This window comes from Prunus avium, chromosome 5 (assembly GCF_965620075.1).
Source record: "Prunus avium chromosome 5, drPruAviu1.hap1.1, whole genome shotgun sequence".
Lineage (NCBI taxonomy): Eukaryota > Viridiplantae > Streptophyta > Magnoliopsida > Rosales > Rosaceae > Prunus > Prunus avium.
Window position 1 is genome coordinate 21,383,335 of NC_142288.1, and position 24,735 is coordinate 21,408,069.

Genomic DNA, 24,735 nt, shown 5'->3' on the forward strand with positions numbered 1-24,735 from the left:
AGCATGTGGTAGAATGTGTAATAGAGAGTAGGATGGCAGTTCGTGATTGTGAGAGGAGGGAACCATCAGTAGATTCTCGAGAGGCTAATTATAGGGAGATGCAGAGAAACTATAGCATGTTAGAGGCTATGGCTAATCGTGTTCTGGCTTTGCCTCATACACCAGAGGTGGGCTCGAGCAATCAAGCTGGGCCATCAGGGTCTGTGGAAGTAGCTGTGACTTCTGCGTCAGAAGGGTTGGAGGTACGGGTTGGTGTCCCATTACCGAGAAGGAATACATTGACAGAGGTAAGATTGGTGGAGATTCAGACAGAGTTCAGTGTTCCACCTTCGGTGGGGTTGAGGTTACCTACTGCGGCCGATGTGGTTAGATATCCTCCAGAGGGATGTGTGCTTATTTTCACGGATATGTATAAGCATGGCTTCAGACTACCGTTTCATCCATGGGGAAAACCCAAAAAGAAAACAGCTATGGATTCAGGTATGTCTTTTCCAAGAAATTATTGTTGTTTTTCTATTAGTTATATATCTTTCTTTCAATCTAAATTTTTTCAGTATTAATATTCCAAGTTTTTTCTATTTTGGAGGCGTTTTAGTTTTGGTTCATTCTGGTTTTACCCATTTGTCTTTTCCTATTGGGAAAATTTGCCTAAGGACCTGTTAGATCTAGTTTTAGAGAGATTAAAATCGATTTCAGACTATTTGGCTTTTAGTGTTGTTTGTAAGACATGGAATGGTGTAGCAAAGAATAATCGGAGCCAAAGTCGACACACAGCTCCAATGCTCTTAATTTCTAGTGACAAAGAATATACATGGAACTTATACAACGTCATCAATGATAGGGTTCTTGATTTACAATTAAGACTTCCAAGTAAGCGATTTGTGGGTCTTCAAAAGGATGGCTAATAGCTCTAGAAGAGAACTTCGTAGTGACCTTAATGAATCCATTCTCTATGGTTGAAGGATGTAAAGAGAAAGAAAATTCAATCATTCGCCTTCCTTCACTAAGGAGTTGTTATGACTTTGGAGAATTGGATTATTATGTGTATAAGGCTACAATTTCAACGGACCCAATTTTAAATGCACATGATTTTATTGTTACTGTCATATACGGAAAGTTTTCTTATTTTGCTTTTATCATACCTGGTAAAGACACAGATTGAACGTATATTGATGATTGGGACTTCTCATTCTTTCATGAAGTTGTTCACCTTGGAGATAAAGGTTATGATGTATATGCTTGGGATGCAATTTTAAATTTTGACATTACAAGTGAATCCGACATAAACTGGGGAAGCTTGAAAACTATGGAAGGGTTTGGTTCACAAAGGGCGTCTGCCAAGACATATATTGTGGATTCCAATGAGAAAGGGTTTTTAATCGTGAAAAGGCATAGAAAGTGGGAAGGTATTTGGCCAGATGTGAAGTATGTCACATTTAAATTTGAAATTTTCGAACTAAATTTTGATAAACACGAGTTGATTGAGAAAGAAACCTTGGATGATGCTGCTCTTTTTTTGGGTGATAATTCTTCCGTGTTTGTTTTGGCTTCAAAATTGCCAGGATGCCAGCCTAATTGAATATACTTCACCTTAGATGATCAAAGTACGCCTTGGGTACCTGAAGATTTTGGCGTGTATAACATCAAAACTCAAAGCATTTCAAAGCCTTACACGACAACTGCTATGACCCTGTTAGGGAGGGCTAAGCGACCATCAATTTGGGTTATGCCAACTTGTCGACTGTGAAAAGCTCCTTTTGCGTCTTCTTGTTTTTATTGTTAATTTGTGACTTGAATGTCTTTTTGTTTTACGTTTCAAACCATTTTGTTTCGTTGAAGCTCCTTCTTGTGCTCTTGTATTTGACATAGTGTGCTCTAAGTATTTGCCATATATTTTGTACAATGAACACTTTTGCCATGGCTGAAGCTGGATATAAACTCATTTTATATAATTATTTTTTTCATATCATACATTTTCTAGACCACAATTTCATATTCGAATGAATGTACAAGTCAAAAGTATGGTAGTTTGTGTTGAGTTTTTAGGTTTTCTCGTCATTTGTCCTCCTTAATGCAAGTGTGCTCGAAGCTGGATTGTTGTAAATTAAATATGATGGATGAAATATTAAACACTATGATTGGGTTTTAAATTTGTGTGCTTGTAGCTATATATGCTAGATTACTAGTTTGGTCTAGCTGCCCTAAATCTCCACTTAAAAAAAGGTTAAAAGTTTATAATTCCTGGATATTGACAGTATTGGGTTTCGAAGAGGTGACCATGAGGGGCGAGGGGGGTAGCTTACCGCTATGGTAAACTAAACTTTATTTTTAAGAAAATGTGAACCCAAGAGGGTATTTTGGTAAATGTGGATAACTAAGCGGCAATTTAAAACCCACAATTTAAAAGTTCGGTTTTTTTCCTTGTCCACCCATTTTATACTGGAGGAGATCGTCCCCCTTATTTTGAATTGATATAAAATCACACTCAGAGTCAGAAAGATGCACAGATAGCAAAGCAAGAAAGATGCTCATTCAATCTCAGTGCTCCGTACTCTCTCCCATTCGCCTCACAAACCCTCACCGCCGTTTACCAATCATCTCCCGCCGTGCCCCTTTTAACGGTAATACGAATTTCATTCTTTGGATATATATTTCTTTAAATTCAGTGAATATTTTATGATATTTTGTTTTCTTTCTACAATTTAATTTATTATTGTTCAGCATGTGGAATGAATGGAGCTGTTGTGACCAGTACATGGTTGGGGAGGAAAAAGAATCGGGGAGTAACAGTTTCTGCTACGGAGGAGCAGAGCTCAAGCCTCAATGTGCAGAAGAAAAGGTTCCATTGCTCTTCCAACTTTTTTCATTTTCTTTGATGAATAAATTTAAGAGGCAGACTAAAATATAATTTTACCCAATTTGGGGTTTTGCATTTTTACTTTGATAACTTTGAGATTGGCTTTACCATATCTGAAAGTTGCATTCTTTTGTAATTTTACCCAATTTTGGGGTAATGCTGCATTTTTGTAACACTTTAAGCTAAGCCTGTGACGTAGCCGATGGGCGTTACTTGTTACATTAGTTGTTATGTTCAGTTGTTAATGTGGTCAGAAAATGTGATCCTTCTCATGTTATGAGGTGAGTGGTAAGCACAAAGCAACATTTATAGTTTTGTGTTTAAGTTCGTTTTATTAGTTGAATACTTATTGGATATGGTTCCCCAATCTGACACGCGCAATGTAACATTTCTCTAATTTCCATTTTACTCAGAAAGGTGGTTGACCACATATGCCTACTGAAAGCAAAGGAGGATTTATCTGATGAGGAAGAGAAGGATATGCTGGATTTTCTTTATACAACCCAGTATCAAATGAGAGGCATTCTTGCAGTATCATTAGGTGAGCTTTACTTGTATAAATCAATATACAAAACAATGCTGTCTCCAACTTTCAAAACTCAAATACTTGTTTCAGTTTAATCGTTTTTCTGTTGTCTGATTTTCATTAAAACATGGCCTTATATGTTCGATCACATTTGTAGGACGTATCTCCAACGAAAATATCGACAAGTATACACATGCTGTCTACATGCGTTTCCAGAGAAAAGAAGACATTGGGAAGTTTTACGAGAACCCTTTCTACTTGCGAGTACTCAATGAGCATGTATTGCCTTACTGCCATGTATGCCCTGACATGTAAACGCCGACACTCTGTGCTTTAGGCTTCCATTTCAAAAGTTTCTGCTTTATCAACTATTGGTCTGACATTTAATGTACATAAACAGGGATTGACTAATGTGGATTACGAATCTGAAGTAGAAGATGATATCATACCTATATTCCGAAAAGGAGAGGTTGGAAGCAACATCCTTCCCAATTTGGTTTTATTGATTGAATAAAATTATTTCGAGTTCAGATACTAGATTCTTTGTCTAGTACACAGGAGTTCACGTACTTTATATCTCATTTCTAATTATGGCAATGAAGATGCGTACATTCAAAAGAATTTTAATGCTTTGGAAACTATACATGACTTTGCTTATTGGCATTTAAGTTCTAAGTTTTCTGAACCACTTTGGTTGCAATCTAACTTTCTAAAACTCTTTTGGTTCTAGACATTTCCATGTGCTTTTTGTTTCTGATTCTTTGGATCTAAAAGTTCTTTCTCAAAAGGGAAGCTAATTGCTCTTGCAAGCAGGAATTCAACTTCGGTGTGGAGTTTGTGCTTCTGCTTTCCTTTGTTGATAATGCATCTGGACGCGTGGAAGAGGCATTAGTTTCTTTGGAAGGGCTTATTATGGGATTTCCATCCATAATAGTCCAATCTACTCAAGGTTTGTTTGAGCTAAAAGCTGATTAACTGCAAAACAAAGCATATTTTATTTTCTCTTAGCTCTTGTTTCTGTTTGTACAATATTTATTCTGAAGATATAGTAGAAAATCCTATGTGTTGTACGAAATAATTATGTATCATATCTTATTAGTATTTGATTTTCAGGTCTGAATTTTAATCCCAGCAGCAAGGAGTATACACATGGAGTAGTGATCCGATTTCGGTCTCGTGAGTTCTTGTTTGCATTATGTAGATTCACATACATGCTGCCTTTGTTTTGTTGACTGTCATTCACTGGTATATTTTGTAGTTGACGGTTTTGAGATATTTGTGGGAAGCTCAGAGTACAAAGAAGTGAGTAGTTTGTTTCTATTTGGATCCTACTTTTCCCATCAACTTCGGCATGAACCTAAATAGAATGCATGCTTATCCAAATCTTACTCTAAACCCAAAAAAGAAAAAGAAAAAAATGTAGTTCTAAACATCTAGAGTCCATGATGAAAACTTTCAAGTGTTCCCAATCTTTTATACCAGCTAGTATAGAGTTTGATTCTTGCCTAATTTGAGGTGCAGACACATTTTGGAATTATAGCTCTTGGATTTGTCTCCATTGCAGTCAACCGACATTTCATTAACATTTGGAAATTTTACAAAATTGCAGATATGGAAGTCTAAGTTTGATCAAATGACTCGGAAAACACTTTCGCTTCATTTTTCAGTTGATCCAGTCGGCAGTGAGATTATGTAGCGAAAATTCTTTGAGGTTTGTTTCCCCTATTTGTCCAAACCACGGAATCTATGAAGAGTACTAAATCGTATAATGTATGAATAGAGCAATATATTTGGTTGGAAACTGTGTCTATCTTGTCTGAACGAGCACTCAATCCATCTTGAAAAATCCTCTGTTCAAAATTCAAGCAATCTAATCAGTCCAATCCTTAGAGATCATAAGAGGAAAAAGTGTTTACCAGACAGTAGGATCTGTATATTTTATTTATAATATTTCTGGTATGATTTCAAATCATCACCTGCATTTAGAGGAAAATTCTTTGTGAGGGATATGTATCATTCTGATCAATCAAACTTCCACAGCGTTGGGTTGCTTGTAACGTTAATCTTCTATGTGTTTTCAGGAAGAATAAAGGAAACTAATTTTATATACATTACATTGGCCTATGTACTTAAAATTTTCTACCTTCCCATTTGTTTTCTTCTAACATGGAAGTTACATCAGAGAATCCTTCCAAATCTATTGTTTGACCTCATATGGAAAAACAAACTAACACATAAATATGCAAACAGATTATGAATATTTTCAACTATTTTATACTCCACAAGAGCCAAAACTGTGCCCCACCACCCAGGACAAAATCAATTAGATGGTGTTTGCATGTTGACTTGTTATATACAGCGTTACAGATGCTTTATAACACACATACTTCTAGTTTGTGATGTAAGTTAGCTGGTCATCTCTTGTACTTTGGAAACCTTTTATGCAAGAACTTGCTTTGTAGGTTCTGACTTTTTCTTTGAACTGTAATATTTATTTAGTGATAGAATAAGAAAAGATCAAGATTATTTAGATCAGTATATTATCTATTTCTTCAACTAAGATATTCATCACAAAATGCAGCCCCTCTTGAGAACATGTGTAATAAATTTTTTTACCATTCAATCAAAAACTGTTTACAGACTTACACTTTGTTCATAGACTAAAGTTGCTCACATTCTTTCCCAATTGGATCTATTAGACTATGAGTACCAAAAAAAAAATATTTGATTTACACTAGAAACTGATGAAAGTATTTGTCTAACTGAATAATACACTTAATTGCAAGAGGGCTGATCAGTTGTGAAGAGGGTTTGGTCCCTGTGGAACTTCTCGTAGAGAAACGCCTTTGCGGGGGCCAATCTCATCTCTGCTGCTGGATCCCTCTGGAGATTCTGTAGAGAAATGCCTTGAAAACCTGGAATAGGATTCAGATTTATCTGTTTGCTTGGATTCTTTAGCTGTCACTCTGTGGATGTGACGATAACTTGATATCTGACTGATCATAAGCATGATCATGAAGACCACACATACAACTCTGAGATGCTGAATTCTCATGATTCTTGAGATGATAAATTTCAGTATATCTTACAAAGAAAAAGGAAGCAAGTTAGGAAAACTGAGTATGTTCTCTCATTCCTCAAATGCAAGCAGGCGTGAAGTCTTTTAATATGGGATGGCAACCTGTGGGAAAGATAGAGCCAAAACTCACAATTAATTCTACTGAAATGACATAAATGCCCGATCGTCGTTGCGTATTTGCGAAAACATCCTTTAAAATACCCAAATTGCCCAAACTTACAAAAATCATCTTGCATTTGTCATCTCATTCTGCAGTTTTATGCATGTAGCTGTTGTTCCCAACTATACTAATCGAAGATGGTTTGTGTTGCAGCCTTGCAGGTCATTGCAGAAAGCTCTGAGAGTGTGATTATATGCAAACAGATGCATGTTTCTGTACTTTTTCTGAACTTAATTCTTTACATTTGAAGGCTAATCTGGTCTTTTAGTACCCAATGAAGTGTTAATGTGAAAAACGGTTTGTGATGGGCTGTGGGGAGTTGACTTGAACATTAATTGTTTCTTTCTATGCTGATTTTAGGTTCATAGTTTTATTTGTGCTGTAATTATCGGTGAAGACTTGAGGTACAGTTAGAGACACTTGGTGCAAGATCCCACTGACACGTGGCATCCACGGTCTGTGTTCTTAGGGTTTGCTTGCTGCATCACCATCACGTGTTTTGGCTTCTAAGCTATTGATTTAATTCTAATTGGATATCAAAGGATGGTCATTAGATGACTAATTAAGTATCTTCCAGCAGGATTATTTATAACAAGTTGTACCATATATACACACAAACACAACCACCCAAATGTGGGCTCCCATTGATCCTTCATCATTCTTCCAATCTTCCAATGATAAATAATTGGGCCCATCAAAAAGGAAAAATTCATGACAAGTTGATTAATGCGAAGAGAATTTAGAACAAAACAGGTTTGTTGTAACCCGGCAAGTGGCAAGGATGAATGAGAAAATGAATTATAATTAGGTTTGGTAAAAAATACAAGAAAAAGAAAAATAGCAGGTATAATGTCAATCGTATATATATCAACATTTGACAGTTAAATGCGGACTTAATTGACCGTCATGATAATAGTTTTGGTGGACACGAAAACTGATGAGGTTTTGAAGTTTTCAAAGTGTGGCGTGTCTGAGTTGAAGTGAATCCATTCAAAGACAATGTTGTCTTCTAGCTTTTATAGTTTTCTTTGAAACGTCATCAGCTTGCACCGACCCTGAGAAATAATGCTCTTGTCGTTGTTTGCAATTCGAGTCAAGATGATTATTTAAGTTCAGATAAGTGCCATATTAATAACGCTGGTGACGGTGAGAGAATGTTTATATAGTCTCCTTTTATGATATGTATGTGGAATCTAAAACACGTTAAGAGAGAAAAGTTATATACAACCGGCACATACAATGAATTCTCAAATCTACTATATTATTGCGATATTAGATGTTAAGCATCCAACAATGATTTATTAAAAGAAATTTTTTTCAAACATGGCATCTTAAACGAAAATCGTGATGGCAAAGTGGAGCTTTTTCTATTAGATTTATATATCAATAAATCAATTCTAGAGATTAAGTCTACGAAATATAGGAGATCAATCATCTGATTGGATGCAAGACTAGGGCGCAAAGAGTATATGGTCTTCTGTCATTCGTTTTGGCATCCATATATGATAGGCTAGAAGCCTAGACTATGGTCTAGTAGTAGCTTCACAGCAGCCTGAAAGGTTAGTTTTGCAACAACATTCTTTAATAGCTTCTTTTGGATCCTTAAAAACTTGCATGTCACGGCTATCCCCAACCAATCACGTTCCGTCACTCGTAACAAGAATTTCACATAACATAATGTAATTAGATGGAGATAGCAAAATAGTGCTATTCCCGTGGCATGCAAATTCTTCTCCCTATTATGGGGCCTGAATAATTAGATTTGATATTTTGATTAGGACAGGCTCTAAAGCCTTGTACACATGCTCTACAGCCTCTATTGCTAGGGTTGTGAGAGACACACACATACCTACCCATGACCTCTCACCTAATACAAGTTTTGGTATGCCTTTGTTTTGTTTCGTTTTTTATACAAAGGATATTGGGGAGGGGACAATCAAACCTCAGACCTTGAATGCAAAAGTAAATGCTCTTAAGTTTTTACCCAATTGAGCTAGAAGCCCCTTGCGCTTTTATTTATTTTTCTTAGTTTGAGCTTTATTTGACCATAAGCATTTTGTTCAAAGCCTCTCCATGTTGTTTTAAAACTGAATTGAGAGCTTGATTCGGCTGTAAGAAGAACATCTCAGTAATGTTTTTGGCCCTTTGAGCATTAAAACAGCAGCTGCCTAATTTGACTTCCTTTATAATAAAAGAAAACAATATTTGCTTCCCATTTTTCTTGCCTGCAAACATTTGTAAGTGATGATGGCCATTGGCCGCCTTGTCTTTGATTAAAGAAATGCACGGCAGATAAATTATTTCAATACTTGTGACAGAAAAATGGGGATTCTTCTGACGTCAGTGATGTTGAACTTGTATGGAAAAATTCACGATTAATGTCCTTATCAAGGAACATTATCAAATTGAGTGATGGCTTGAATTTGCAATCTATTGCGTACTAGCCAGGCGCAATCAAAATGACTGTTGTAGAATACGGTATTCACCTTCGGAGAAGTATGTAAATCACATTAGACTCTAGTATAATTTTTGGACAGCTAAGGTTACAATTGATGATCCTTCTAGTCCAGAAGTTCTGGAGCTCAGAAAATGTCTAAGGTTGCTTTGTTCATCAGAGAAAAAAAAGACCTTTATAGACGTATTCAGGCTTAACACAAGCTATCTGCAGCATGAAAAGGAAATAGTCTACAAAAGCAAACTTTATTTACAGCATGTCCACATTTATAGTTCAGACATTATGACACTCACAAAGTTCAACCATGCAATGGTGCCCCTTACATTATGCAGGACTCTCTCTGACAAAAAAGAAACGTATTGAGCCGTGAGGTCAAGGATTGACTTGTCGAGATGTTTATGTTCGACAACGGAGCCTGGAGATTCGGAGTCCTCTGTGAGGAGGCAGTGAGATATATTCAGCACTTCTAAATGTTACATTTTGTCCAATATAAACACCAAAGCTTCCTTGTGCACTATTATGCTCTGAAGACTTAAAAGACCTTAAGTTTTGATGTATAGGCAGCATGGCCCTTGCAAAATCTATGTCAAAAGGGAACATAACTTCAAGTTCTTGCAATGAGTGCCAATAACCTTGATGAATTCAGCGCACAATAAAGACAAGGAACAGCCAATGACACAAGCTCTTTCCAATTAATTCTTGATAGCTTGTTCATATCCACCCACTGACATGACATTCCAGGCTGACATTCGAAAATCTGTGAGTTGGTGGTTCTGATAGAGCCGTATAGGTTTGAGCATATAGATTGTGCGAATGTGTTGCTCTTATTTCTCATTTGCTTTTGAAATTGAGAATCAATCAATGACTAAATATTTGATTTTTTTCCTCTTCATTGACCAACATTGATGTGGTGCGAATGCCTAAATTTCACATAACAAGTTGTTTGAGGTAAGTCTGCAAGGAAATAGAGTGTCAGCATTAGTCCCTGATTCAGTATGATCAGACAATTTCTGTTTCAATCGAACACCAATTAGTACACTTTTGGAAGTGAAATTTAGACATTCGGGCTGCGCAAATCAAGTGTACATTACTCTTGAATGCATGGGAATAGAAAATCAAATTTAGACATTTGGGCTGCGCAAAAAATTTACTCATTCTTTCCAAAAATATCATTGTTTTTACTACGAACAATAATAATTGACATTCACATATATATAATATGAGTTGCTCAAATTCCCAAACTCAATTAAAAACTGCCATTACCTTCTAAAGCCAACATAGATTTTGTCCGATTGCCATTCTACTACTAGCGATGCTTTAGTTCATATCAACATTTTTATGAGTTGCTCTAGTTTTTTACACTGAAGAGGAAATAAGAAAGAGAAATGCAGCTTCATATTATAATTAGAAAGTTTACAAAACGGATAGAATGTACAATGAGGCATGCATCTGCTTCACAAATATCACTATATAGCATGATGCAACCTAAAGAAACCATTGTATATGGCAATAACATGCGATAAAGGTGTGCTTCTACAGCCATTTCAACAACGACCAGTGCTAGACCAGGCAGGCATTCACCTCAAGACAACTTTCATGTGAAACAACTTCTTGAACTAGGAATGGAGGTCCTTGACTTCCTTGTCTTCCTATCCCAGCCAGTCAAATCAGCAGGTTGCTTATCCATGTTCCAAATGTATGCTACTTTCGTATTCTTATGCCAGGTATATCTCTCAAGCCCATCTTCAATGCTGTCTTTCTAAAGAGAGAAGGAGGTTTTTGCAAACCGATTGATTGACAAAATTGGTTGGCTTGCTCAACAAGTGTGGTTTTATCCCTGCCAATTTCCCTGATCGAGTTATAGTACCCAAGCCAAGCATGAAAGGCTGCTTCTTTGACACTACCGTCAATCTTGGCTAATGAATCCTCAATCTGCAAGAATAAGCAAAAACCCAGTATTACAAATAAGAAACATGCACATGATTGTATTTCAAACTAACTGATACAAACAAGATAATGAAAACCTAGAAGCTACTAGCAGATATATCCTAAATACTAATAAAACAAATATGGGAAATTTTAATGAACAAAACCTTTCATCACTAGGATTGAGGTACTGACTGCCATGTCTAGTAAAAATTCTAGAAATCTGAAATCTACAAATTGACTTAATTAATTATTTCATCAATGGTTGGATTGGACCATGAAAAGAGAGCAAGCTTTAAGAAACTTCAACTTGTAAACTGTAAACACCACCTCTTTTTGATTCAATAACTTCTTCTTTTTTCAGATTTTATTCAACTTCATTTTAAATTTTGTTCTTTCCCATATGGCCAGAAATAGTATCTGAACTCAATAATGTGATTCAGAATTCAGATACAAGTACAAAGAATAGAATTGGAGGTGATGCAAGAACCTTAAGTTTAGTGCCTGGGTCCAATCGCAGTGTAGGAAATTTTTCAACAGGCAAATCTTTTAATTCATCCAGAAAATACTCCTCCCATGGTGCTAGTAACAATATGCCTTGTCCTTCTTTGCCTTCTCGTCCCGTTCTTCCAAGACGATGTATATATTGATCCCGGTCAGAAGGAATACCCACCTGGTAACAATCAGACTACGTATTACTTTTACTACAAGGCAATGCAGCCACATGCAAAAACTCATTCATCAGTTATATTTTAAATCTTTTTTTTCCTTCTTTGTTAGTTTAGCGTGAAATAGTTAATAGATGCAGACATTTATGTTCTAATGTGCTAGTGTGAGTAGCTCTTTATGCATTCAAATATGTTCGAGTCCACCACAAACCTCGATGCTGAATGAGTAATTTAATAGAAACAAATATGTGGCTGTTGGAACCTCCACATAGCTGAATGAGTGGATCAATGCAAAGTGAGCTAGTTCTGCCTCTTAACATATTTTCAGAAAAACAATTCAACAAATCTCATAACCCCTAAATCTAAGTAATGATTGGGAAACTAATACTCAAGAAGAAACTATATACATTAACGCTCAATGTGAGAAGCACTACCATCGTCATTAAACATAAAAGCCAACACTATACACAATGTAGGCTTGGGAATGCTATGTAAATCTAAGAAGAAGAAAAATTGAACTCCTGCTGAGCCACGGCCTCTGTATTCAGTTAGAACATATTAATGTTGGTCCACTACATCATTTATGTACACAGAAGATAGATATACAAGTAATCTTTGCATATGTTAGAAAAATCAACTAATTCACATGTCAGTGATATAATTAAGGTTCAACCTATAAGAAAAACATAACTGAGATGGCAAATACCTGAATGACCAAGGTAACATCAGGGTAATTCATTCCACGTGCGGATACATCAGAGGTAACAAGAATCAGCCGTTTTGATACCTTGAATTCCTCAGAGATACGAGTTCGATAGAGTTGAGGCTTCCTGGAATGCATCTCCTTAACATTCATTTTCATTTCACGAAGAACATGAAAGAGGAGGGATGTTACCATTCCAGTTGTACAGAAAACAATAACCTGAAAGGTACAACGTTAGGCCTCAGGCACAAACAACACAACCAAACATTTGAATCCACAAGCTATAACATCAAACCTTATAATCAGGTGATTGCGAGATATGCTCCATCAGAAGCTGGTGCACTATTTGAAAATGCAATTCATGTGGTTCAACAAGACATGACTGCTTAACCTGCGCTCACAAGTAGAGATGGATTCATGACTCCAATTGTCATATTTTATGCTTCAGGTATTATCAGAACCATTTCAACCATATATAATAAAGTAATTAAAATGATGAACACCAGAACTGTTTCACATTAACACATTAAGAGGCTGAACAGAGATGTAAAAGCAAGATTCATAATAAATTCTATATTGGAAACTACACCAACTGGTCAATGTTATATACCTTATCATGAGTTTCAACACAACCTAAACCCACTGTGTCAACAAAAGCATGGTCCTTCTTCAAGACAAGCTGTGATATTCGGCGAACCTGCATATAAATAATCAAGTAAAATCTGGGGTTTGAGTGGTTTCATACAGCAAAATATACCAAGTGCCTAGTAAAATTGTTCCTTTAAACTTCAGACTTGAAGTATAAGGATAGTCGAACCTCTTTCGGAATTGTTGCAGTAAAGAGCAAGGACTGCCTTCGACGAGGCAAACAATCAACAATTTTCTCTATATCCTTCCGAAATCCTAGGTCTAGCAAGTGGCCAGCTTCATCAAGTATCAGCATTTTCAATCCCATCAATCGCACCGACAAGCCTGACTTATTCTCAATGTGGTCCAGCAACCTGCCAGGAGTTGCAACTATTATCTGCGAAATATTTGTACAATAGATTCTTACTCTCTTCACAACCACACTAAAATTAAGCAGGACTTTCAATGACCAAGCCAAATGTACAAACCTGGCATGGATTTGATTCAAGACGTTTCTGGTCCTCTTTGAATCGTGTGCCTCCAACTAATGTTTGCAGACCTATGCCATCATGGTACTTCAACAAAACATTTGTTTCTGCAGCTATCTGACTTGCAAGTTCTCTTGTGGGGCAGAGGATAAGAACAAGAACTGGAGACACCCGTTGATTGGTATTGCTAGTCTTAGCCTTCACAACTGCTTCAATAGCGGGAAGCTGTTTGTGTTTAACAAGAGAATTGAAAAGAGAGAACCTAAAATGCTATGAATCACTCCAAAATAACAAAAAGGTAAAATGATGTACCACAAAAGCTGCAGTTTTTCCAGTGCCTGTTTTAGCTTTGATCAACGCATCTTTTCCTGTAACAAATGAGAGTGAAAATCATCGCATACCGTCTGATTTTTTTTGTTAAAAGAATCGTCACACCCATTTTTCAAGTCAATTAGGCCGGAGGACCAAGAAATTAACTATTGATCATAGGATATGATCATATGAGTTTGGACAAATTGATTAACAAAACGTCCCCTAGAGGACACCTTAGCGGATTAGGATCTTATCCACCCCTAGGATGACTTGGGTTTGAACTACAAGTGGAGGTGTTCTATGTAATTTAGCAAGGAAAGAAAAAAACCAAATAACATGGCTAAAACGAGTAGCCAACTCCTCACCTTCAAGGCAAACAGAAAGAGCAGCCTCCTGTACCCTTGTCATTTGAATATAGCCAGCAGAAGTCAGTGCCTTGACTGTCAATGGAGATATACCACACTCATCAAATCTGTGAAAAACCAAAAACCAACAGGATCACCAATGGGCACATACACATTTAACTGATCAAAGACTGAAATTCTAACATGTCCACAAATGCAATCTAAGAAAACCAACCGAAGTACAATAATTTTGCATACCTCTTTCCACTAAGAATTGTCTCCTCCAGTTCCCTATCCTCCCCTCCTTCATTTCCAGCAGCATTTTTCTTACTAAGCTCGTACCTTATCGACTTAACCTGCTGCGCAAAATCACTCTCCTCGTCTAATGAATTAAGGGGCACCCTCCTCTTAATAATCTTCACATCATACTTCCCCAATGAAGCACTACTCCCTAATTTCCTCACATTTCTCCCAAATTTCGAATTCTCATTAGCAAAGGGCTGCACGGACTCACCCTCTGAATCGAAATCCGAGTCTTCATCGCTTGAATTATCGCTTCTCCGAAACCTCCCTCGGCTCTGAACTGAGTAGTTCCTACCCCTAACGTGATTGCCACTCAAATTTATCAAATTTACACTTCCACTATTTCCCGCCAAATCACGACCTTTCGATATCAGCTTACTCAGGTCTAACGGCGGTGCGGTAACCGATCTCGTCCGTGCGTCCGAGCCAACCGGTGGAGGCCGGTCATCAATCGGCCCATCCTTTTCGTTCCACAAATCTTCTGCGCCTTCTTTCATGAACCGATCGGCTAGGGCTTTAAGGTGCTCGTTGGGGTTCATAGGGTTGTGCCCGGTTTCTGAACCCTGATTTGAAAACGGGTCGGGTTTCCCGACGACTTTGGCCCGGATTTGGGAGCGGAGACGGGCCTCGTAGAGCTGTTTCTCTTGTTCTAAGAGGCGCTTTTCCTTCTCTTTGGCTCGTTTTTCGTGCATGCGCTTCCATTTCCATTTGGTGACGCCTCCCGGGAAGGTCCGGGGCCCGCCGCCCATGGGTCGGGTCAGTACGAGCCTGCATAGAAGCTTCGAGAAGTCTCTCGACCGTTCCAAAAGGATCGAAGCGGACATTGTGTGTGGTTAGTGATTCAGTGATCGGAGAGAGAGAGAGAGAGGGGAAGGGTTTTACTGGTTTAGGGTTTAAGGAAGACAATGGGGATGGGCCTACATTTTAATTTGAAGCTGAGGTTTGTCATGCTTCGCTATAAAATGGGCCTTTGTTGTTTAGGATTGAAGGAAGACGATGGTGTTGTTGGGCCTCCTTGTGTGTGGGTTTCAAATTTCAATAAAGGGCCATTTCTTGTTATTTTCAGGTTTTTTCTTTCTGGTCGCAATTTGTTATTATTTACAGTTTAAGGAAGAGAAAAAAAATGTCGTACAAGTGATTAAGAGCGTTTAACCCACACACGAGTCCGAATCTTATATGTATCTTATTTCTAAATTCAACGAAAGGATACGGAGTTATACATTTAAATACAAAAATATTTTGTTAAAAATGTGACGAAGTTTGACACAAGCATTTGAAGTCAAGTTTGCTAAATGTCTAACTAGTGGTCCATTAATTTCTCGTTCTAATGTTAGAAGACACTGGAAACTCAAAGTGTTGCTACCAACAAGTTGCAACTTGCAAACCCATTGACGAAAACAAACAAAAATTCATGCAAGTTAAAAACCTAAACATAGAAATAATAAGAAGCTTTGTCAGCCCTTACCTCAATCATGGACAACAGAGAACTTAAGACCATGTCATTAAAAAAACAGTCAATGTCGTCCCAAAGTTTCCGCCATCTCTAGCCAACCAGACAAGACAATGGTTAATTTGTGATACTATAATTTAAGACCATTTCATTTCACTCGTCATGCATTGTTAATTTGTTAGAAAATTTAAAAATATTGCATTAGGTCCCAAAATGGTGAATAATTATGATTTCAATTTTCCACCAAAAAAAAAAAAAAAAAAAAAAAACAAGAAAACCACTTTCTTGTCTAATCCGTCGAAAAGCCTCCATGGGGTCCTAATTTCTTGAAACCAAATGAATGCATCCCAATTTTGAGGAGTATGCATCTCAAATTGTGCAAGAACAAAACTTATGACCATCTCTGCCAAGAAAACAAATTAGACAATAATGTATTTGAAGTTTATACGCATAATTCCTTTTTCTTTTTTTTTTTGGGTTACTCTTATGCTGTTGGGGTAGCCTCTAAATTGCTTTTGTCACTTATTGCTTGGATTATGGTAGCACTCTTGTAGCTATGGTGGCTTGCCCACCACCATTTTATGTTCGTAGCATTGGTTACTGCCTCCTCTCCGGTGGGTGTGGCCTTGTGTTGATTGCACTGCTATTCGGTTATGGGTGGTGTGGCATTTCCCTGTCCCGTTTTCTTTGCTTTTTGCATTTTTTTGTTTTTCTGGGCTTTATGTCCTCTTTAAGTTTTATGATGTAGTAAGTTTTTTGCCTTCATGTGTTGCAGTCTCTTTGTTGTCAAATTTGATTCCGTCCAAAAAAAACCCATCTTAAGAACATTTAAATTTTAATAATTTAACTCAAGAATTAACTAACTCTTCATATAATGATATATATTTTTCCAATGTTCGAAGCAGTCTCAAGTTCAAATTTCTTTCTCATTGATTTAAAAAAGTGTTGAACTCAAAAGTGATTGACAATGAGCACTTTGGAAAGATGTCATGGCATACGTGACCAGTAAAGAAAGATGTCATGGCATACGCGACCAGTAAAGACTCATAGGTTGAACCAACTTTGACAATTTAGTAGATAAATAAACTATAAATATCTTCAAGAACAGAAAGAAAAAGCACTTGGAATTCCTTGTAAACCATCATCTACGAAAATGGAAGAAACAACAATCACTTTTGGGTCTAAGAGGTACATCATTCTTTCAATTTGTTTGTTAATTTCATCATTTAATTAAAATTCTTTCTTAATTTTGGTTTTGAATTTCCTCAAAATAGGATTGCAGTTGTAACTGGAGGCAACAAAGGGATTGGATTTGAGATAAGCAGGCAATTAGGTTCTAATGGAGTTGGGGTGATATTAACTGCAAGAGATGAGAAGAGAGGCACAGAAGCTGTTGAAAAGCTAAAGGCTTCTGGCTTCTCTGATGTGCTCTTTCATCAGCTGGATGTCACTGACCAAACTAGCATTGCTTCTCTGGCTGATTTTCTTCAAACTCAGTTTGGAAAGCTTGACATATTGGTAACTCTTTTGATCTCTCTCTCTCTCTCTCTCTATGCATCTTCTTGTGGAAATTGTATGTTATCTTTTCTTCTCATCAGTTTATTTTTCTTAACCACTTATAACAGAAATGTGTGTTTTTTTATTTTTATATAAATATATTGCAGGTCAATAATGCAGGAGTTATTGGATCTTTATTCCTCACTGATGACAAAGAGAAGTTGGCAATTGGGCCTGAGGATGTAAGTCAATAAAATTCAGATATTTCTTTAGACAAAAAAAACTAAAACTCAATCTGTATCAAGCTAAGCTAACCCTTATGATATATATTTGATGTACTTGCATCACTTACTAATGAATATATCATTGACAAGAACAAATACCGATGCAGCTTATAGGTCCCAATTGTATCAAGAATGAATATGTAAAGCAAACCTATGAGACAGCAGGGGATTGCTTCAAAACAAACTACTATGGAATTAAGCAGCTCACAAAAGCACTTATTCCACTTCTTAAAAAATCCAACTCGGCAAGGGTAGTCAATGTCTCCTCTGCATTGGGACAACTAAGGGTACACAACCGAACCCGAATCATAAATCTAAATACAACATTATGTTATGTTGTTAGACTGATATAAACGTATTGGTTTATTGATTTTTAGGTTATTCCAAATGTGGAAGCCAAGAAGGAGCTAGGAGACGGTGATAGCCTCACAGAAGAGAAAGTGGACAACTTAGTTGAGGGATTTTTGGAGGATGTGAAGCACAATTTGATTGAAGCCAAAAGCTGGCCTATTAATCTATCTGCCTACATTGTATCCAAAGCAGCTCTGAATGCTTATACCAGAGTCTTGGCTAAAAAGTATCCTAGCATTGCCATTAACGCAGTCTGTCCTGGTTTTACCGCCACAGACATGAACAATTATACCGGTATCCTCACAGCTGAAGAAGCTGCTAAAGGTCCGGTGAAGGCGGCTTTGTTGCCGGATATTAGAGTTTCTGGCCGCTACTTTGAACAGACTGAATTGTCAACCTTTGAATGAAAATTTGAGATGTAAAATGATATAATTGTTTGCTTTTAATATACCTAATACCTATGTACATGTGACATGTACGTGTGTATGCACAATGTGTTTTGAACAACAAATTTTAGTTTTAATAAAGATTTCAATTTCCAGATCTCTTCTCTTATTTTGACTTACTTTCAGTTGCCTGGTTAATTTATTTGAAAATTCTTTCTGTTGCAGTCGATCGGTTGCTCAAATTTGTGCTGGTTTTATGGATCGTGTGGGACAAAGGAATGCCAGGACATGATCTTAGCCTGTTGTGTCAACTCATGGTTTTACGAAGTAGTTAATGGATTTTTTGGTGTAAAACTTTTGCTATGATCGTTTGGATGTTGAGGAAGATTTTCTCTTCTACAGTACTGTTTCACAGTCACATCTGCTTATTGATGATTACAGACCTTCCTATACTTTGGATTTTTCAACTGCTGCTCAATTATTTACTTGTTTAGTTGATAAACCCTACGACGTTTCAAAGTTCTTGAGTTAGACAGTGTATTAACCCTTATGATTGCCTGAGGATTTTTTGGCTATCTACTGAGTATTTAGCTGTTCTGCTGCCCAATTCTTTCTTTTCGATGGAAAAAGCTCTCGTCCCAATCTACTATATTTCATCTTCAGCCGATATAAGTTTCTACAACTCCAGTGTAAACCTTGTGTTGCCAGACAAAACAATTTCCACCCTACAGTGTATTTTGCGTACACCCAAGAGTGATCCAAACCAGACGTGACAAACAATACAAACTCGTCTCCTCATGAATTCCTATGATGCTGGCTTTGCCAATTCTTTTGATGATATTCTCGACGAAAGTGAAAGTACCACGTCGGATCGGAAACAAACATGATAGAAAATAATACTTCACACTCAAATCTCTGACTGTTAAAGAAATTATATAATTTGTTTCCATAGAATCATAAATCATTTTTTACAAAAACTTTAGACAGAAAGCCTCAAGCCAGAAAGTACTGACCCATTGTATAAAGGAACAATTTCTTTGTTTCAATCAACAAGAAGAAGAAATCATTCATGGGTTGCACAAATCGATCTTCAGGAACAGTAGTTTTCTTCCCCTTGGAGGGTTTCTGAGGTAGGGCCATTTCTAATCTTTAGAACGGACTGTTGCAGCATTTCGTCTCGCGCAGCATCCCACAAAATATATCATAGACTGACATTGCACAACAAAAGGAAGGTCAGGAAATCAAGCACTCACAGGAGCATATTGAGAGTAAAAGATGGTGGAAAGTCAGTTACTGAATCCTTCTCGGTAAGAGACCAAATATATGAATGTAGTAAATCTTTTTTCATTAATCTTCAGCCAATGCACATTGCATAGAAAAAGGCCACTCTTGTGATTAAAAGTTTTTGGAATTCGATAGTCTTATGATTTATAGGCAGTTCAGCTTTCATTATTAATTCAAGAGAATCCCATCAAGTAGTAAGAGAGAATGCTTCACCAGAACAACAAATAGAGCCACGTTAAAGATCGCAACCACTCTCCACTCAGTTTTCATGTATTGTGCAACTCCGGCCCTTGAAAATGATAGAAGTATGGCAAATATGAGTGAGAAAATTTATACAAAAGAAGAAAAGAAAAAGTAAATTGAGATAGAGGTGATGCTTACTTGCAGGAATCGCAGTTGTAGCACTTGATGTCCCGGGCATTTTTGTAAAGTTTGCAGTCCTTGTTTGAACTAACTGGGTGGAAGCTCATGTCATAGTATGAAGCATTAACAGCAGGATAACCGCATCTAGGAATAAAGTTGAATCCCAGCAATTGGTAATATCAGTAAGATGGAGTTTCACTAGTCTGAATTATGTCTGAAATAAACTGCATATAAACTAATTAAACTTCCATGGACCATGAACCACATAAAATGATTGAGGAAAACAACTTAATTTGTTCTCTCCCCCCACCAAACTGATACAATAATATAATAAACACAAATATGTATAAAAGTGGGAGGCTGTCTAACAGTTGAGATACAAATACATATTTAAACAATTCGATCAAGGACCTTATTATAAAATAATTATATATACATAAATATAAAGGGAAGCATTTTGATTTTCCCCTGGAAAGCAGAAAAACGCCCAGGAGGGTGATGGGAAGGAAACTTACCAAAGAAAAAAAAGACACAAAAATGAAAAATAGAAGTATGACACCTACTCAGATGGTGGTCGACAACAACCAGCCTCGATAGGGGTTAGCTTTGCCAATTTGTATTGCTTGAGAGTCTGCATCCGACAAGTGCAGTGAAATATCTTTAGTCAATGGAAAAGAAAAGGGAAAGAAAATCAAAACTAGGTGATGGGAGATAAATGAGAAATTTAAACAAGTTAAGAATTGGACCTTATACTTTTTGTATAGGTTTTTGCAGTCATCAGATTTCACAAGACAGCTCTGTAAGTGCTTCCAGTTATGGGTATTGTTCAACTAAAACAAGAAAGTGAATAACTGATATCAAAAAATGCATGCCAAAGTTGGCACTTCATATCAATATTTTACACGGCTAAAAGAGCAAAAGAAATTTACTTGTTTTACAAACCATGGACTGTAATCCTGGAGTTGATACTCCTTGTACCTGACCAGACAAGAAGATATTAATTGCACCCATCATACCAATCCTAGCTGACCAGTGCATACGAAAAAGAAAAAAAAAGGATAAAGAAATAATTTTCTTTTTATTCCTAAAGAGTGGTCTTCTGACAAAATAAAGTTGAAACTTGTGGCTGCATTCCTAAGATGATTTGAAGCTGCTAAACTTTTACAGATTCTTTTTTTTCTCTATATTTTTCATAGTACTGCTCAGATACTTTCAGGAGTAGATATTATAAATCAGCATTATACCCATCCGAAAAGCAAGATGAGGGACCAAATGAATACTAACCTCAAGCCAGCTATGCTATGACCAGAACCATTATTTGTGACAATGAACCTACAAGTAAAGGCAAAAAATTGTGCAAGATCAAATTCATGAGCACTAGTAAATCTGTGCACTCATGAAACAGGCACAATGAAAATTAAACCATTGAGGAGCAGATGTTGAATTGGTGTAAGCCAGCGAGTCAAAACTCACAAATTGAATTGGGGGAAAACTAAATTCACAACATTAAATACAGGGAGATTGAGAAAATATAGTAACTATTTAAAAAAGATCACATATCAACTGTATCTTTAAGGGGGAAAAAAATGTATCTTCACAAACATATTCCAGCGTAACAACATATTGACACAAGAAGATACTTCATCATCCTAAGATACAAGCTGAACCCCTGTATCAGCTTGCATCTTAGGATGATGAAGTACCTTCCAAATTAACCAACGTTTAGTATTATCTACATGAGGACTGGCCTTACTAAATAAAACATGTCCAAGCACATAATACATCTTTCTACAACAACAAAATTCAGACTAATCGCATCCAGGATATCTTTGTACATGATCTATATACTAAATTGATTTTATTCTACCTCCAAACCATCTAGGATATCTCAATAAATATTGGTTATTATTTTATTTACCATGACGCCTAGGAATCCACCAAAAGAAGACAATAAGTTAACATATCCCATAGTAGACAGCACTATCGCCAGGTCATAAACAAAACTTCCTTTCTGTAGTACATGGAAATTTGGACCTTTAGACCAACCAATTTCATTTCAAATCCCAGGAGGTAAGCCAATAATATTTTGTCTTTCTGATCTAAATTACCCTATTCGGTAAATAAAAAACATCCCACTTGTGACTGAAGTTTTTCTAAAATGCCCCATCCAAATGTTACAGACCTTTATATACATCTCTTCAGACTTTTCAATCAACTGTTGCAGAAAAATCGGATAATACAGAAATGCGACATGAAATATAAACACGAATTACATAATGTTGAGCTTCTGCATGATGTTTACTTACGCTAATACTGTGAACACCAAAACTCCCACCGATATGAAGCACAAGAGAATCAGATACTGCACAAGAAAAGTCAAGGGACTAACAAGAAGGAAGATGAAAACACAATCTTAATAACTAATAAATCAATACTAATTTAGTAAGGATACAATCCACAACAGTATGGAGTTATTTTTCAGCGCGCCCAAGAAGCCGATTATAGAACTAACAGTCAAAAAACACAAGCATAAGTAGATTCCTTGATATTAACGGAGTTAAAATTGGAATATCAACGCATCAAAGAATCTGGTGATGGAAAAAGCAAAGCATACACTAAAAAGATGACGGCGCCAATGCCTATAACAGGGAGCGTGAGGGATCTTCGACAGTTATCATGATGTGTGCTCATCCATACCCCAAAAACTACAACGGCAATTGCTAAGAGCTGCAGAATGAACATAATAACATAGTATGAGCATACCGCCAAAACAGAATGCCATCAAAGTTCATGTAAAGCAATAGCACATATCAGCTAGAGCTTCTCACTACTTAAATTAGCTAACTAATAACATAAATTTCAACAGGTTTTCTTCGACAATTTGAAGTTGAACAAACAAGCTAAAAACCTTATGCCGCCGCATGACAATGTAAAGACTAAAACAGAAAACTTTGCACAACCATGTTCAAATCAAAAGCATCAAAATCAAATGGTCAGAAAGAAAACCCAATGCACAATAACAAAACAAATTTTAGACCTTGGAGCACAGGCATTGAGCATCAAAACCCAGCAACAGAAACAAACCCATTTAGTCATTTAGGAGATAGCTGGCCTTCAAATAAGCAAATGCCCAGAAATGGAGTTAACAAAAAGAACAAAAAGAAGCAATCTTTTCAGTTTTCGCAAAGCTCCCACAAAGAACAAAAGTTAAAAACATACCATGGTGAGAAAGTTGATCCATCTGATGACAAATGTGCTTGTTCCCATACCCATATCTCTCTTTTCTCTTCCTCCACCCCACTATTTCTCTTTATCTAATATTTTCTAAACTTCGCACTAAAGAAGAAGCAACAGACACAGAGAGAGAGACAGGGGTGTCAGTTTTTTTTTTCTTCAGGGTTTTGAATATTCTGGTTCTGAGCTGATGAAGCAAGTGGCATTTGGAGATAATTAAAGACAGGGAGGGGGCCAGAGGGGGATAATGATGATTTGTCAAGGGTATTTTCGTCAATAGAGAACCGCCTACACATGGTTCATGACCCCATGGATTTTACTAGCAGACACGACACGACACCGAGATAACCGTAACAAGGCCACGCTTATTCAGGAAGGTAACCTTGCAGTCAAAGTTGAAAGTACGACGTTAACTGTTTTTGTCGACGTAGTTGGGTTCACTATGGCCAACATAGATTTGTTGAAATTGGATTCTTCAAACATTTTTACCAATAACAAACATGAATTTATTTATTTATTTATTATTCTTTTTGGTAATCTATTCTATTGGACCGAAATTTGTTTTCCCTTTATATTATCTAACCTATATACTAAATATATTATCAAATTACTTAAAAATAATGAGGTATTGTAGATTTCATAAGTGACCAACAAAAGCCGAATTAACTAGCTCATGGTCTAATAGTATTTTTTTCTTCTCAAAGTTTGAAGAGGGACTCTCAAGTTTGAATCCCTTAGTAATAGTGCTAAATTAAATAAATACTACTTATGTTGATGTGATTTTTCATTATAGCTTGGAGGATTTACAGACCCTTGCCTCTACAAAATGAACAAACAATTTTGATCCTTTTCTACCTCTCTACAAAATTTCTAAAGATGTTTGTCATGAACGAAACTGCCTTCTCCAAGTTTACAACCCAGAACAAAACTAGCCTACTCTACTAATCCATGTTAGAATCACAGACTTCATCTCTTCCTTGTCCAGTGATGCTTAAACTATAACCTGCAAAAAGTAATGCAATCAATTATAGATTCTTCCCTTTAATATAACTGTTTGTACCATATTTTGCAAATTGGCCAAAAATGGTCTATCTCTCAAAGGAACACATTTGTTAAGCTCAAGCCCAATATCTTTTCTTTTCTTTTCTTTAAAACAAAAGGGACCCTTTTGTTTAATGGGCCGTCAATAAATAAGAAAAATTAATGAAAGCCCACAGCGTCAGGGAGCCCAAATTTTTGAGCCACGTTAAAGTTAAAAAGATTGGTAACCGTTGCACATAGATTCACGTGAGGGTCTGAAGACGGATTGTCGCCATTAATGGCGACTTGACCTTCTTCTTGCCCAACAAGAAAGCAAGCTGGATAAAAGCCACCATAACCAGAGGGAGTCGAATTGCCAACTAGAATTCCAAGTGCAGAGAACTCAAGCCAAAGAAGC

General features: G+C 36.7%; 4 protein-coding genes and 1 pseudogene across 4 annotated transcripts; 3 read left to right on the forward strand and 2 right to left on the reverse strand.

Annotated features, from left to right (window-relative positions):
• Positions 1 to 629: 629 nt before the first annotated feature.
• On the forward strand, positions 630 to 1,747 carry LOC110745643 (F-box protein At4g35733-like; annotated as a pseudogene).
• A 700-nt stretch (positions 1,748 to 2,447) lies between these two features.
• LOC110759138 (Stress responsive alpha-beta barrel domain protein) lies at positions 2,448 to 6,987 on the forward strand. Its single transcript, XM_088253018.1, has 10 exons — positions 2,448 to 2,621; positions 2,722 to 2,839; positions 3,271 to 3,398; positions 3,541 to 3,680; positions 3,784 to 3,852; positions 4,197 to 4,332; positions 4,497 to 4,559; positions 4,642 to 4,685; positions 4,993 to 5,094; positions 6,776 to 6,987. The coding sequence occupies exons 1-9, from the start codon at positions 2,525 to 2,527 to the stop codon at positions 5,077 to 5,079; spliced, it is 882 nt and encodes a 293-aa protein (XP_088109144.1). The 5' UTR covers positions 2,448 to 2,524; the 3' UTR covers positions 5,080 to 5,094; positions 6,776 to 6,987.
• A 3,465-nt stretch (positions 6,988 to 10,452) lies between these two features.
• On the reverse strand, positions 10,453 to 15,354 carry LOC110759180 (DEA(D/H)-box RNA helicase family protein). Its single transcript, XM_021961215.2, has 10 exons — positions 14,404 to 15,354; positions 14,167 to 14,273; positions 13,802 to 13,857; positions 13,490 to 13,714; positions 13,192 to 13,398; positions 12,985 to 13,071; positions 12,670 to 12,765; positions 12,378 to 12,593; positions 11,494 to 11,676; positions 10,453 to 11,009 (listed from the first exon to the last, which is right to left on the reverse strand). The coding sequence occupies exons 1-10, from the start codon at positions 15,270 to 15,272 to the stop codon at positions 10,779 to 10,781; spliced, it is 2,277 nt and encodes a 758-aa protein (XP_021816907.1). The 5' UTR covers positions 15,273 to 15,354; the 3' UTR covers positions 10,453 to 10,778.
• A 1,588-nt stretch (positions 15,355 to 16,942) lies between these two features.
• On the forward strand, positions 16,943 to 18,571 carry LOC110745644 ((+)-neomenthol dehydrogenase-like). The gene is made up of 5 exons (XM_021945766.2): positions 16,943 to 17,086; positions 17,173 to 17,416; positions 17,563 to 17,637; positions 17,787 to 17,966; positions 18,057 to 18,571. The coding sequence occupies exons 1-5, from the start codon at positions 17,052 to 17,054 to the stop codon at positions 18,435 to 18,437; spliced, it is 915 nt and encodes a 304-aa protein (XP_021801458.1). The 5' UTR covers positions 16,943 to 17,051; the 3' UTR covers positions 18,438 to 18,571.
• A 729-nt stretch (positions 18,572 to 19,300) lies between these two features.
• On the reverse strand, positions 19,301 to 23,496 carry TET10 (tetraspanin10). The gene is made up of 11 exons (XM_021961165.2): positions 23,283 to 23,496; positions 22,678 to 22,790; positions 22,516 to 22,570; positions 22,370 to 22,425; positions 21,348 to 21,395; positions 20,993 to 21,041; positions 20,810 to 20,893; positions 20,627 to 20,694; positions 20,082 to 20,207; positions 19,914 to 19,989; positions 19,301 to 19,624 (listed from the first exon to the last, which is right to left on the reverse strand). The coding sequence occupies exons 1-11, from the start codon at positions 23,334 to 23,336 to the stop codon at positions 19,559 to 19,561; spliced, it is 795 nt and encodes a 264-aa protein (XP_021816857.1). The 5' UTR covers positions 23,337 to 23,496; the 3' UTR covers positions 19,301 to 19,558.
• Positions 23,497 to 24,735: the final 1,239 nt, after the last annotated feature.